Source organism: Zalophus californianus, chromosome 3, assembly GCF_009762305.2.
Source record: "Zalophus californianus isolate mZalCal1 chromosome 3, mZalCal1.pri.v2, whole genome shotgun sequence".
NCBI lineage: Eukaryota > Metazoa > Chordata > Mammalia > Carnivora > Otariidae > Zalophus > Zalophus californianus.
Window position 1 is genome coordinate 157,793,710 of NC_045597.1, and position 13,715 is coordinate 157,807,424.

Below are 13,715 nucleotides of genomic sequence, written 5' to 3' on the forward strand. Positions count from 1 at the left end.
GAACTGGCTCTATAAACTTTAGGTAATTGCAAAAATAAATTTCACTCTCAAGGTATGATAAATCACCACAACAAGTATTATTTAAATGAATGTGCTCTAAATTCTGATAGTTTGCATTTAGCTAGCTTTCCTACATACCCACCAGTAAATTGATTTAACATGTTTAGTGACAGATGCTCTCCATTGTTAACACCTATTCCATTTGAATTCTCAGTTGATTAGCCTTTCCATGCAGGGATACTCTGGGGCCCTGAGGATTTGAGAGAAGAAATCTTTTTTAGCCTGATGCTGAAAGAGCCACAGTCCTTCTAGCCCAGAAGGAATGGTGGTGAGGAATCAAGGTAGTGAGGAAAGGCTAGGAAAATGAGACAGCTTCTCAGCTCTTCCAGAATGAAAGAAATGAAAACGCATCTGGTACATTTATATTCAAATATATAAACACCTGATCTATAAATAATTTGGCGATAGTTGTGATTTGGATTGACGATAGCTCTGCCTCCTGCTTTTATGGGTGTCTGAAGATTCTTGAAAGCCCATTTATCTTTTTCATTTATTTTATGCTGAAGGAAATTGTTGTGACATTGATAGAGCTGCTCATCAGCTCAGAGGTGATTTCTCTGGGGAGTAGGTGTTAAATGTTGCCCATGGAAGATAACAGGGTGACATTCAGTCCAAATGGGAAGGAACTAACAGGCGGTCATTTAGACCTAAGACAGAAGTCCTGGAGATACTGCACCAAGGAGAATGGCAGAACTTGACACCAACATCTATGATCTTAACACTTTTTCATTATAATTTAACGTTTTCATTATAATTTATAGGTATTAGTAATTCATATGCCAGGGCCTCTAGAATTACATAGTGTTATGAAAAGAACTAAATATACAGTTGACAGATAATGATTAGTTACATTTACTCCTTAGGCATACAGAGTCCAAGTTTTGTTACTTTTTTTTTTTTAAGAGTAGACTCAGAGCTACTTATATATATTTAAGATGCTCTAGAACCCCTTGGTCATTATTTATTCACTGTAATACAGATATGCCATGTAACTTAAGGGTAGTTGTTGGAGTAAATACTTATAAAATAGGTTTTGGAGGATAGAACTGCTAAATTTTTATAATAAGTTATTTTATTTTATTTTTTTAAGATTTTATTTATTTATTTGAGAGAGAATGAGAGAGAGCACATGAGAGGGGTTAGGGTCACAGGGAGAAGCAGACTCCCTGCTGAGCAGGGAGCCCAATGCGGGACTCGATCCAGGGACTTGATCCAGGGACTCCAGGATCATGACCTGAGCCGAAGGCAGTCGCTTAAACAACTGAGCCACCCAGGCGCCCATAAGTTTTTTTTTTAACAAGAAGAAATAACACTTAGATTAAAAGCAAACTGTAAAAAAAAAGATGCTTAACACAAATTTAAAAAATTAAGTGCTTGATATATTCCTGAGTTTTCCTTTAAATTAGAAATATAAATTTCTATCTCAGTTTTTAATACTTCAAATCCCTTTGTATACTGACAAAATGACACAGGAGTCTCTTATAGATCTTGGCATTGGGATCACTGACCTTTCTGAGAACATTCCCTGTGTTTCATAACTTGTGGCATTTTGTGGGCTCCAGAAGTAATGCTTATTTCTACCCAAAACTCACCAACCCTTGAAAATGGGACTCCGGTTCATCTGAAAATCAAAACAAAAAAACATTTCTGCAAATATTGCTGATAGCTATTTCCATGGAATAATACTAATCAAAATATTCTTCAGTTCCTTTATACTTATAAAGGTAATGCTTCTGCATGGTAGAAGTGGAATAATTCCATGTTGATCTTATCAACAGTTCGTGGAGATTGTCCTGGCTTAGTCCCACTACATATTTGATAACATGTAATACATTATCTGTCATATGTACAAAACATATTATGAGCATTTGTGTTAAAAAAAACAATAGCCCAATAACAAATGACATTTTATTATTCAAATGATAATGTCAACACCAATGCTAATAAAAATTGATAATAGGCTGAATTCATCAATAGCGAAGTCAGTTGTATTTCACTTGAAGATTCCCACCTTTCAAAGTAAGCCTTTCATAGATAGATGAAAATCCTCTATTACGTAGAATTTTAGTCTTTACCTATTAAAGGCTGGGCAAGACAGAGCCATCCCTATTAGCAGAGCAAGAAAAGCAGAGATGGAACAGATGGGTCTCCATACACATGGAGCTATGAGTACCTTTCAATTCTTGCAATTTAAGGTGAAGAAAATTCTTTCATTCTACTAAGGTTTTTAAATGTTGAGATTGTGGGTTCTTTTCATATTGAATTTTGAGGGATGCTGCTTTGCTCTATTTCTAGGCTGTTAGAAGCAATAAAGTTTAAGCTCAATGAAATCAGTACGGGGTTGGTAACATGGTGACCCTCTCTTTAAAAGCAAAGACATACAAAAAGGATGTTTTTGAAGAATATTTTAACAAACAGGAGTTGGCTTTGTATATACATGTCATCATTAAAAAGACAAAATTTGAATTAATTGTTATATTCAGGAAATAGGTATTTCATTGATTTGCCCTTTATAGGTATATGAAAGAGAGGGATTTAAAGAGAGATAGAGATTGCTTTTTACCTTAACTAAGATTCTGACTTCCTGAGAACTTCCTAATTAGGCAAAACATTGGTTGATATATTTAGGCTTCTCATCAGGAACTGAAAGAAAAGTACATCCTGTACATTCATGAGAAACTGAAGTAGATTATTGGTTAATAACCTAATGAAACATCTGTTTAAACAGATGTTTTAGTTGAGAGAAGTGTAAACATGATTCTAAATTTACAAATATGTTGGTTATTCTTCCTTGTCCAGGAGGTTGAGCCCAAGTTTATACAGATTAGAGGAAAGCCAGACTCTGGAAAAATTCAAAATATTACGTAAATGCAGATAAAGTAATACAATAAAGTCAGTTGGCAATTATTTTAATTATTTACAGGGCCTTCTGTTGCTTGACTTCGTTGCTCACATACAAGTGACTTGAGTCACTCCGTCTTCCTGGTCAAACTGTCCGTCATCTAATTCCTGTAGGACACTGTCGCTGCTGCTGAACCCAGAGAAGCCGCTGTACTGTGGTGGCCTCCTCTCCTTCGTCCAGCACTCTCTCGAAGGAGAGAGGAGGCCCTCCTCAGGCGGGTTTCTGCTCTCTGCTGGTGGTGATGTGGCCGTGTCCAATCCAATGCTCCTGCTAGTGACTTTGGTCCGGTCCTCACCTCTTATATGCCGGCTTGCTTTCCTCTGAAACACAAGAGATTGGCAACCAGGAGTTAAAAAGATGGGTGCTTTCCTGTCCTTCGGATCTAGCACAGACTGTACTCGGCCCGAAATGTCCTTTCCCTGCTTCTCTTCAAAATCCTAAAAGCCTTCAAGGACCAGCTCAGAGCCACCCTTCATATTCCCCCCGCCCCCGCCCCCGTAAGAATGAGCTCCTCTCCGTTTCACAACTCTTAGTAGCTTCTTGGCACATCCTTCTCCTCACTGATAAGTTGGTTGTGTACATGTCTGGGCCCTCAGTGATATCTCTGGGGAGAGAAACCTGTTGAGATCATACTTTGGGGAACAAAGTAGAGTAGAAATACATTAAAAAGGTTCCATTTTTCTTCTTGGTGTTAGTTGGGATCCAGACAGCAGAAAACGTGCTTCACTGGCCACCTCACACGCATTTCAAGTAGAAGTAGACTGCACAGAGGAGTCACAATTCTGACTGTGTTTATACTGAGGGAAGGCCTGGAGGGTCCTCCTGGGTCAGGCAGGCCACTCTCCTTGTTCTGCTACAAACCGCGGCTGCCTGACCCAGTGGGAATGCTCAGCAACTGGAACAGCTCATTCTACAGACTGTTTGATAAACTGTGGGTGTTTTTGCTGTGAAATATTTACTGAGGGCTGACAATGTCCTTGGTGCAGCTCAAAGTGAAGAGGACATGGTCTTTGCCAAGGTAACAAGTCAAAATAAGGCATATAAGTCAATACAAGGAAATCTCAGGGAGTAAATTGTAGCAACTCAACAGGCAGATGTTCAGATTCCTGATGAGATTTCCCTACAAGTATCTTTAATACTGATAATGTGACATTAGAATATGATCACATACTCTTAGGTACAAAAATCTGAACAAGGATAAACAAAGATAAAGATAAAATTTAAAAAGATAAAAAAGCACAGTAATTTCCCAATTTATAGAGAGTTTATTTCTTGGAAGTTCATTTATATTGTTAGTTAGGAACTAGGATTATATTTTCCTAAATGCAAGAGCTACAATAATAAAACTTAGAAAAAAAAATGTAAAAGTCAGATGCCCAGGCTGGTCTGATAAAAGTTTGTTAACCCATAGGTTTGTTGAATTGGTAGTGTATAAAATAAAAAAGTATTTTCTACTGGTTTTCATGGCAAATATACTAAGGAAACAAAAACTTTATTAAATTAGATTTAATATGCTACCATGGAATCTAACCACCGTTTATGACGTTGCTTGTATAGGAAGAAGCAGCCCTCAGCATGTTGCATAGAAAGGCATGTGTTGGCAGTTCTTTCTTTTTGGCTGAGTTACTAGAGTCCTTGGGCAAGTTTAAGCGAACAAGTGGGTCCTGCCTCAACAAGAGCCTTTGTGGTCCCAAATCAGACATAGCTGTGGTGGTGACATTTCCATTGGCCCCTTTGTATTCACCAAATGCAAATATCAGATCTCAAATCCTTTTTTTTTTTTAAGATTTTATTTATTCACTTGAGACACAGAGATACAGAGAGGGAGAGAGAGAGCATGAGCAGGGAGAGAGGCAGAGGGAGAAGGAGAAGCAGGCTCCCCGCTGAGCTGGGAGCTAGCCATGGGACTTGATCCCAGGACCTGGAGATCATGACCTGAGCCGAAGGCACTCAACCATCTGAGCCACCCAGGCGCCCCTCAAATCCTTTTCTTTTTGATTCTCACTCACCAGAAGTATTGAATTTAATACAAGCAGTGGAACCTGACAGCTTTATTCTTTGGGTGCTGGATTTGAGAATGGCATACTTTTTCTGGCACTGGGACCCTGGTCAGTGAGGATATGGCCTTGTGGCTGCAGGAAGGGCTGGTGGGTACTGCCAGGCTGGGCTCCTTTCTGCTGGCTCCCTTTCCCACATGCATAAAGAATGCATTTACTCTTGGATGACCTCTCAATGTTGACTGAGAGAAATAGGAAGGCAGGGATGCTTGGGAGCACTTGGCTGCCCAGACCTTTCCTTCCTCACCAGCAACAGGGCCAAATGTAAATATTGTAATAAATTCCTTATTGTATGCCAGCCAATAGAGGCCAACTCTCATATACTCAATGAGAATTTTCTTAATAAAATATGGATGTTATTCAGAATGATATGATATTCATAGTAATTTACTTTTAGATAAGTTTTAATAAGTGAGCAGCCACCAAATGTAAATTTCAAATATTAGAAGATGACAGAATACCTAGCATCGTAGGTAAGTCTAAAAAAGATTTCAGAACAAACACTTTTATTTTCTTTTTTACCATATGACTCTTAATACATCTTCAGCAATGCTATTGCCTCCCCCACTCTACTCTCCACTTTAACTAATAGTTTTTCCAACAGATCAAATTGCAATGTTCTCATAACTTAGAATGTAGGAGTCTGAAGCCTGACCAGTCCTGAGAGATCATCTACTATAAACCCTCATCCAACAGAGGTAGGACCCAGGCCCAGAAGGAAGACAGGATTTATGCAAGGTCAGGGAACAGCTGGTCTCAAACTGGATCCCAAGTATCTTATCTCATTCTTTGCACACTATATTACCCACAGCTGCAAAAATATGAGTAGATTTAAGGTCAAAGATTTGTGTGTTTCCCAAATACAATTTTCCTTCAGTTACAAAAATAATACACGTTCAGTGTAGAAAATCTGGCAAAGATAAAAAAGCAAAACCCACCCACAATCCTATCTTGTAGAGATACTGCTGTTAAAATTTGGCATGTTTTACTGTGTTTCTTTCTCTAAATATGTATTTGCATATGCACACATAGATGTGTACAACTCACTTTTCTACTTAGCACTCTATTTTGAATATTTCTCTATGTCAATAGGGAGAAATTTTCCATGATACATGGCCCAGTTATTCATATAGCTTCTCATTTTTTTCTGATATTTTCACTATAAAATTGGAGGAAATTATACCAAGATCTGGATGCAGATCTAATACCATTCTTGATAAAATCTATTAACTTTTGAGAATCATTCTCAATATTTGATAAAAATGGGTGACCCATTTCAAATACATGAGCCTCAGTGACAAGTCAGTTGAATTTTTAGGGAATCCTACCATTCTGGCTTCCATTTTTCACTGTCAGTGTCTTAAAAACAAAAAGGAAAGAATGAAGCCAGAATTACATGAGCAATCATAAGACATGGTGTTGTCATGGAAAGTGTTACGATGGACAGAGTAGAAGAAGAGCTAAAAAAATATAGTTTATAAAGCAGTAAAAACTTGGAATGCAACATTCAGGACTTGTCTTCCTTGTGTGTCTCAGGTTTGCAGGAGGATCAGGAAGCTACCGCAAGCAGAAGTGTAGTTCTAGTACCACTTGGAAGAGTTAGTTAGAGATTTTGAAATATGTGGAGACACCCCACCCCTGCTTACTCACAGAACTTGTTCCTGGGTCGTCCCAGCTTGGGGTTGTCAAAATCATTCAAGTCTGGGAAGGAAAAGGGTGTAGTGGACAACCACCTTGCTAGCCAGCTTTCCTATCCACCTTCTTCCCTGCTGCTGTGTGGGCACATGGCCCAATCAGATCCAGTCAGGGTCCTTCCCTGGGATTGCTAGATGGACTGTAGGATAAAGAAGCTCTTTCTTTTTTTAGAGAGGAGGGTGGGGGAGGGCAGAGGGAGAGGGAGAGAATCTTTTTTTTTTTTCTTAAGATTTTATTTATTTATTTGAGCACAAGCAGGGTGGAGAGGCCAAGGGAGAAGCAGACTCCCTGTTGAGCAGGGAGCCTGACATGGGACTCGATCCCAGGACCCTGAGATCATGACCTGAGCTGAAGGCAGACGCTTAACCAACTGAGCCACCCAGGTGACCCGAGAGAGAGAATCTTAAGCACTGAGATCAGTGCGGAGCTCAATTTCAGAACCCTGAAATCATGACCTGAGCCGAAATCAAGAGTTGGATGCTTGACTGAGCCACCCAGGCACTCTAAGAAGCTCTTTTTAAAAAAATTTTTAAAAAAGATTTTATTTATTTGTTTGACAGAGAGAGAGATAGTGAGAGCAGGAACACAAGCCGGGGGAAGTGGGAAAGGGAGAAGCAGGCCCTCCGTGGAGTGGGGAGCCTGATGCGGGGCTTGATCCCAGGACCCTGGGATCATGACCTGAGCTGAAGGCAGATGCTTAATGACTGAGCCACCCAGGTGCCCCCCTAAGAAGCTCTTTTTGATGAGGTGGCCACACTCACCTTATTAGAAGCCCTCTGCACATATGCACATAGAAGCTGAAACAAACAGATGAAAGAGAACATCCTGGCAACGTTGAATCTCCTGTGTCAGTACCTGAGGGTTCTTGTAGCTCTTTTTTGATGTTAAAAGCTATGCCAGTATCCTTCCCACCTAGAAGCCAATAAATTCCCTTACATACATAGGCTATCTGAGCAGGGTTTCTGTCCCTTACACTTCCAGGGAGGGACATCAATAGGTAAGAGCATGGGTGGCCCAGAAGAGAGCTGATCTCCAGCCTGAACCTTGCCCTGTGACAGCAGGGACCGCTCTTCCTCTTCTGCTCACACCAGGAAAAAGCCCATTTGCTTTGAGTGGAAAGCATTCTCTAGATGAAGAACCTCATTAAATATAAAAGCAAAATGCTTTTATCTTGATTTTTACTTAATGCTCTTTGAGATACGACATCCTCTGCTTACACTAGCACCTGATTGGATTTCACATGGACTTCAGTCAAGGATACTAACAGTTAATGAGTAAAGAATGACCTTTATGATTTTCAAATAGTTTCAAATCAACTTCAAATGACTGAAAAAGTAAGAACAAAGTTTAATAATTGTCTCACTGTAAGGTAAAGAAGTTAATGTGTACATTAAATATTTCTTAATGTTCGTATGATTTTATTACAGCTACTTTGGAAAAGATCTAATTTAGAATATTTTTCTGGCTGCTGCCTCTTCACTTCTTGGTTTGTGTTAGAGAAATGGTTCAACAGATGTGCCCGAGAAGACTTTACCTCCTGAAATCATTCATTTTGAGATATAAAGACAAGAATATTATTTGAACGTAAAACTGCTCTAAAGAAGAAAAACAATTTAAAATTGGAACCATTAACATTAAACTCCTGTCTCCCTATTCTCTCCATCTTTTTTTCAATAACAGAACTCCTCCTTGCCAATGCCTTGCAACTTTTAGCTGGCCATGTGCTATTTCACTGTGGCACTAGCACATGGTTGCCCAGGTGGCATATCCCAGCCTCCCTTGCAGACACTTGTGGTGGCATAAATAAGTTCAGGTCAATGGGATGAGAGAAGAAATATGTGGCTTAGGGGTCACTGCCTTCGAAGCATGCCTTGAACTCCTCTTTCCTGCTTCTTGCTGGCTGGACATAGCAACAACTGTGACAACAGCCCTGGGTCCAGAGGCAGAAGCCAAAGGTTGAGGGCAGCAGAGGTAACCAGTCATGAAGCAGAGCCTTGCCCTACCCTAGAGGGCCCTGCCCATCTTTAGACTATTATGAGAGAGAGACCCTTCTGTTGTATTTAAATCATTCCTTACGGGCCTTTTTGGTATAGCATTTTAGTAATTAATTAGTTACTAATTAATAACTAATAAAAAAGTTGTTGATGACTAATGCTTTTTAGCTTAATTTTCCCCAACTTTCTTTTCATTTATTTATTTATTTTTAAAAAGATTTTTATTTATTTATTTTGACACAGAGAGAGAGAGACAGCAAGAGAGGGAACACAAGCAGGGGGAGTGGGAGAGGGAGAAGCAGGCCTCCCGCCCAGCAGGGAGCCCGATGTGGGGCTTGATCCCAGGACCCTGGGGTCATGACCTGAGCCGAAGGCAGACACTTAACAACTGAGCCACCCAGGCACCCCCCCCAACTTTCTAATTATGAAAAATTTCAAGTAGACAGAAAGTTTAAAGGATAGTACAACAAACACCATATACTCATTACCTAATTCTAAACTTGTTAATATTTTGCCATATTTCATATATATATGTATATATATACATATATATGTTTTTTGGATAATCAAAAACTAATATACTACATTGTTGCATACTAGCTGAAGGTAATTTTTAGCTGGAGAAAATGGAGGGTCATTAGGAATTTCTAGATTCTTCTTCAATTTCTCCATAGAGTTATTGTAGTGTTTAATCATCTAGTATTGAAAGAAAAACGTTCCTATCAAAAACAAAAGCAACATTTCATATGACCAGGCACTGTGCTAAGACCTCTACATGTATTCTAACTGAATCCCCCTCACAACCCTGTGGTAAGTACTAACATTGTCCATATTTTATAGATGAGGATGTGGAGGCTTGGAGAGTGTGGCAGATGCTGTGTGCACGTGCGTGTGGGGGTCCGAGCACATGTGAGCACTCATGCGTGTGTGCACACACATGCACCCCATCCCCAGGAATCCTTTCATGTTCTGTTTTCTACTCCTAGAAACAACACTGAATGGAAACTCTACTCTGAGTTAGTTGAAACTAAATACCTTTTTTAAAAGGATTTTGTTTATTTATTTTGACAGAGAGAGACACAGCGAGAGAGGGAACACAAGCAGGGGGAGTGGGAGAGGGAGAAGCAGGCTCCCAACTGAGCAGGGAGCCTGATACCGGGCTCGATCCCAGGACTCCGGGATCACGAACTGAGCTGAAGGCAGACGCTTAACGACTGAGCCACCCAGGCTCCCTGAAACTAAATACTTTTAAATGACCTTTGTTTCTTTTAAATAATTATCAAAGGGAAATGGGCTGAAGAATTTAAATGAAATAGAGACTTTTAGGTAATAAAAATTTTTGATTAGTTTTGAGTCTTCAAAAGAAACAAAAAAGATCTTGGGATTCTTTTTTGAATTCCAAATATCTTAAAGAAAAGATCTTGGAAGAAAAAATTGAGAACATTTAGTAGATGGAGACAAAATTCTGGTTGGACCCTCTTATCCTACTGAATGTCACATCCTTGAATTCATTTAGAGGCCTCCCTCCAAAGGAAAGAAAAATAAGAATAGATAAAAGGAATAAGATAGAAAGCCCACTGCTTTAATCCTGCATAGCCTTACTTCATGAGAATTTCATTATGCAAGGACAGTCCTTTTTCTTTTTTTTAAGCAAGATTTACTGTTTTTTTAAATTCAATTAATTTACATATAATGTATTATTAGTTTCAGAGGTAGAGTTCAGTGATTCATCAGTCTTATATAATAACCAGTGTTCATTACATCATGTGCCCTCCTTAATGCCCATCACCCAGTTACCCCATTCCTCCACACCCCTTCCCTCCAGCAACGCTCAGCTTGTTTCCTATGATTAAGAGTCTCTAATGGTTTGTCTTCCTCTCTGATTTCGACTTGTTTTATTTTTCCCTTCCTTCCCCTATGATCCTCTCTTTTGTTTCTTACATTCCACATATCAGTGAAATCATCTAATATTTCTTTCTCTGATTGGCTTATTTCGCTTAGCATAATACCCTCTAGCTCCATCCACATCATTGTAAATGGTAAGATTTCATTTTTTAGATGACTGAGTGGTATCCATTGTATATATACAACATATCTTCTTTATCTAATCATCTGTCAATGGACATCTGGGCTTTTTCTACAGTTTAGCTATTGTGGGCATTGCTGCTATAAACATTGGGGTGCAGGTGCCCCTTCAGTACACTACATTTGTATCTTTGGGGTAAATACCCAGTAGTGCAATTGCTGGGTTGTAGGGTAGCTCTATTTTCAACTTTTTGAGGAAACTCCATATTGTTTTTCGAGCGGCTGCACCAGTTTGCGTTCCCACCAACCCTTTCTCGGCATCCTCACCAACATTTGTTTCCTGAGTTGTTCATTTTAGCCATTCTGACTGGTGAGAGGTGGTATCTCATTGTGGTTTTGATTTGTATTTTTTTCAGTTGGCCATTTGGGTATCTTCTTTGGACAAATGTCTGTTCATGTCATCTGCCCGTTTCTTGAGTGGATTATTTGTTCTTTGGATGTTGAGTTTGATAAGTTCTTTATAGATTTTAGATACTAGCCCTTTATCTGATATGTCATTTGCAAATATCTTCTCCCATTCTGTTGGTTGCCTTTTGGTTTTATCGACTGTTTCCGTTGCTGGGGAGAAGCTTTTTATCTTGATGAAGTCCCAATAGTTCATTTTTGCCTTTGTTTCCCTTGCCTTTGGAGATGTATCTAGCAAGAAGTTGCTGGTCATAGACATTGCTGCCTGTGTTCTCCTCTAGGATTTTGATGGATTCCTATCTCACATTTAAGTCTTTCATCCATTTTGAGTCTTTGTGTGTGGTGTAAGGAAATGGTCCAGTTTCATTCTTCTGCATGTCCAATTTTCCCAACACCATTTGTTGAAGAGACTGTCTTTTTTCCATTGGATATTTTTTCCTGCTTTATGGAAGATTAGTTGACCATAGAGTTGAGGGTCCATTTCTAGCTTCTCCGTTCTGTTCCATTAATCTGTGTGTCTGTTTTTGTGCCAGTACCATACTGTCTTGATGATTACAGCTTTGTAATAGAGCTTGAAGTCTAGAATTGTGATGCTACCAGATTTGGTTTTCTTTTTCAACATTCCTTTGGCTATTTGGGGTCTTTTCTGGTTCCACACAAAATTTAGGATTGTTGTTCCAGTTCTGTGGAAAATGTTGATAGTATTTTGATAGCCATTGCATTGAATGTATAGATTGCTCTAAGTAGCATAGACATTTTAACAATAATTTCTCTTCCAATCTGTTAGCATGTAATGTTTTTCCATTTCTTTGTGTCTTCCTCAGTTTCTTTCATGAGTGTTCTATAGTTTTCCTTCTTTCTTTAAAGATTTTATTTATTTATTTGTCAGAGAGAGAGAGCACAAGCAAGGGGAGCAGCAGGCAAGTGAAGCAGGCTCCTCACTGAGCAAAGAGCCCGATGTGGGACTCGATCCCAGGACCCTGGGATCATGACCTGAGTCCAAGGCAGACGCTTAATTGACTGAGTCACTCAGGCATCCCTCTATATTTTTCTTAATGCATATCCTTTGCCTCTTTGGTTAGGTTTATTCCTAGGTATCTTATGGTTTTGGGTGCAATTGTAAATGGGATCAACTTCTTAATTTCTCTTTCTTCTGTCTCATTGTTAATATATAGAAATGCAATCAATTTTGTGCATCGATTTTACATCCTGCCACTTTGCTGAATTCTTGTATGAGTTCTAGCCATTTTGGGTGGAGTCTTTTGGGTTTTCCACATCTGTGAAGAGAGAGAGTTCTTCTTTACCAATTCGGATGCCCTTTATTTCTTTTTGTTGTCTGATTGCTGTGGCTAGGACTTCTAGTACTATGTTAAACAGCAGTGGTGATAGTAGACATCCCTGTTGCGTTCCTGACCTTAGGGGAAAAGCTCTCATTTTTTTCCCCACTGAGAATGATATTCACTGTGGGCTTTTCATAGATGGCTTTTATGATATTGAGGTATGTTCCCTTTATCCCTACACTGTTCAGAGTTTTAATAAAGAAAGGATGCTGTACTTTGTCAGATGCTTTTTCTGCATCTATTGAGAAGATCATATGGTTCTTGTCCTTTCTTTTATTAATGTAGTGTATCACATTGATTGATTTGCAGATGTTGAACCACCCTTGCAGCCCAGGAATAAATCCCACTTGGTCATGATGAATAGTTCTTTTAATGTACTGTTGGATCCTATTGGCAAGTATCTTGGTGAGTATTTTTGCATCCATGTTCATCAGGGATATTGGTCTGTAATTCTTTTTGGTGAGGTCGTTGTCTGGTTTTGGGATCAAAGTCATGCTAGCCTCATAGAAAGAGTTGGGAAGTTTTCCTTCCTTTTCTATTTTTTGAAACCACTTCCGAAGAATAGGTATTAATTCTTCTTTAAATGTATGGTAGAATTCCCCTGGGAAGCCATCTGGCCCTGGGCTGCTGTTGTTTGTTGGGAATTTTTTATTACTGCTTCAGTTTCCTTGCTGGTTATAGGTCTGTTCAGGTTTTCTATGTCTTCCTGTTTCAGTTTTGGTAGTTTATATGTCTCTAGGAATGCATCCATTTCTTCCAGATTGCCTAATTTGTTGGCATATAGTTGCTCATCATATGTTCTTATAATTGTTTGTATTTCTTCGGTGCTGGTTATGGTCTCTCCTCTTTCATTCATGATTTTATTTATTTGGGTCCTTTCTCTCTCTTTTTTTTTTTTGATAAGTCTGGCCAAGGGTTTATTGATATTATTAATTCTTTCAAAGAACCAGCTCCCAGTTTCATTGATCTGTTCCACTGTTCTTTTAGTTTCTACCAAGGACAGACTTTAATGAAGGACAAAGACATAAAAAAAGGTAGTCTATGTGATTTATAAACCAATCTTCTAATTTTTAGATTATTATATACTAAAAGTGTATAGTTCTATGAATTTCCACAGCCATGTATAGTTTTGTGTAACCACAATAGGACACAGAACAGTTCCATTATCTTCCCTAAA

General features: G+C 39.0%; 1 protein-coding gene across 2 annotated transcripts in view; it reads right to left on the reverse strand.

Annotated features, from left to right (window-relative positions):
• Positions 1 to 1,954: 1,954 nt before the first annotated feature.
• RFTN2 (raftlin family member 2) overlaps positions 1,955 to 13,715 on the reverse strand; it is a 69,023-nt gene continuing 57,262 nt past the window's right edge. For both annotated transcript variants that reach the window (XM_027588582.2, XM_027588581.1), the window contains one exon: positions 1,955 to 3,282. In XM_027588582.2, coding sequence (XP_027444383.1) covers positions 3,010 to 3,282 — 273 coding nt within the window. In that variant the 3' untranslated portion in view covers positions 1,955 to 3,009. The remainder of the gene's footprint in view (positions 3,283 to 13,715) is intronic.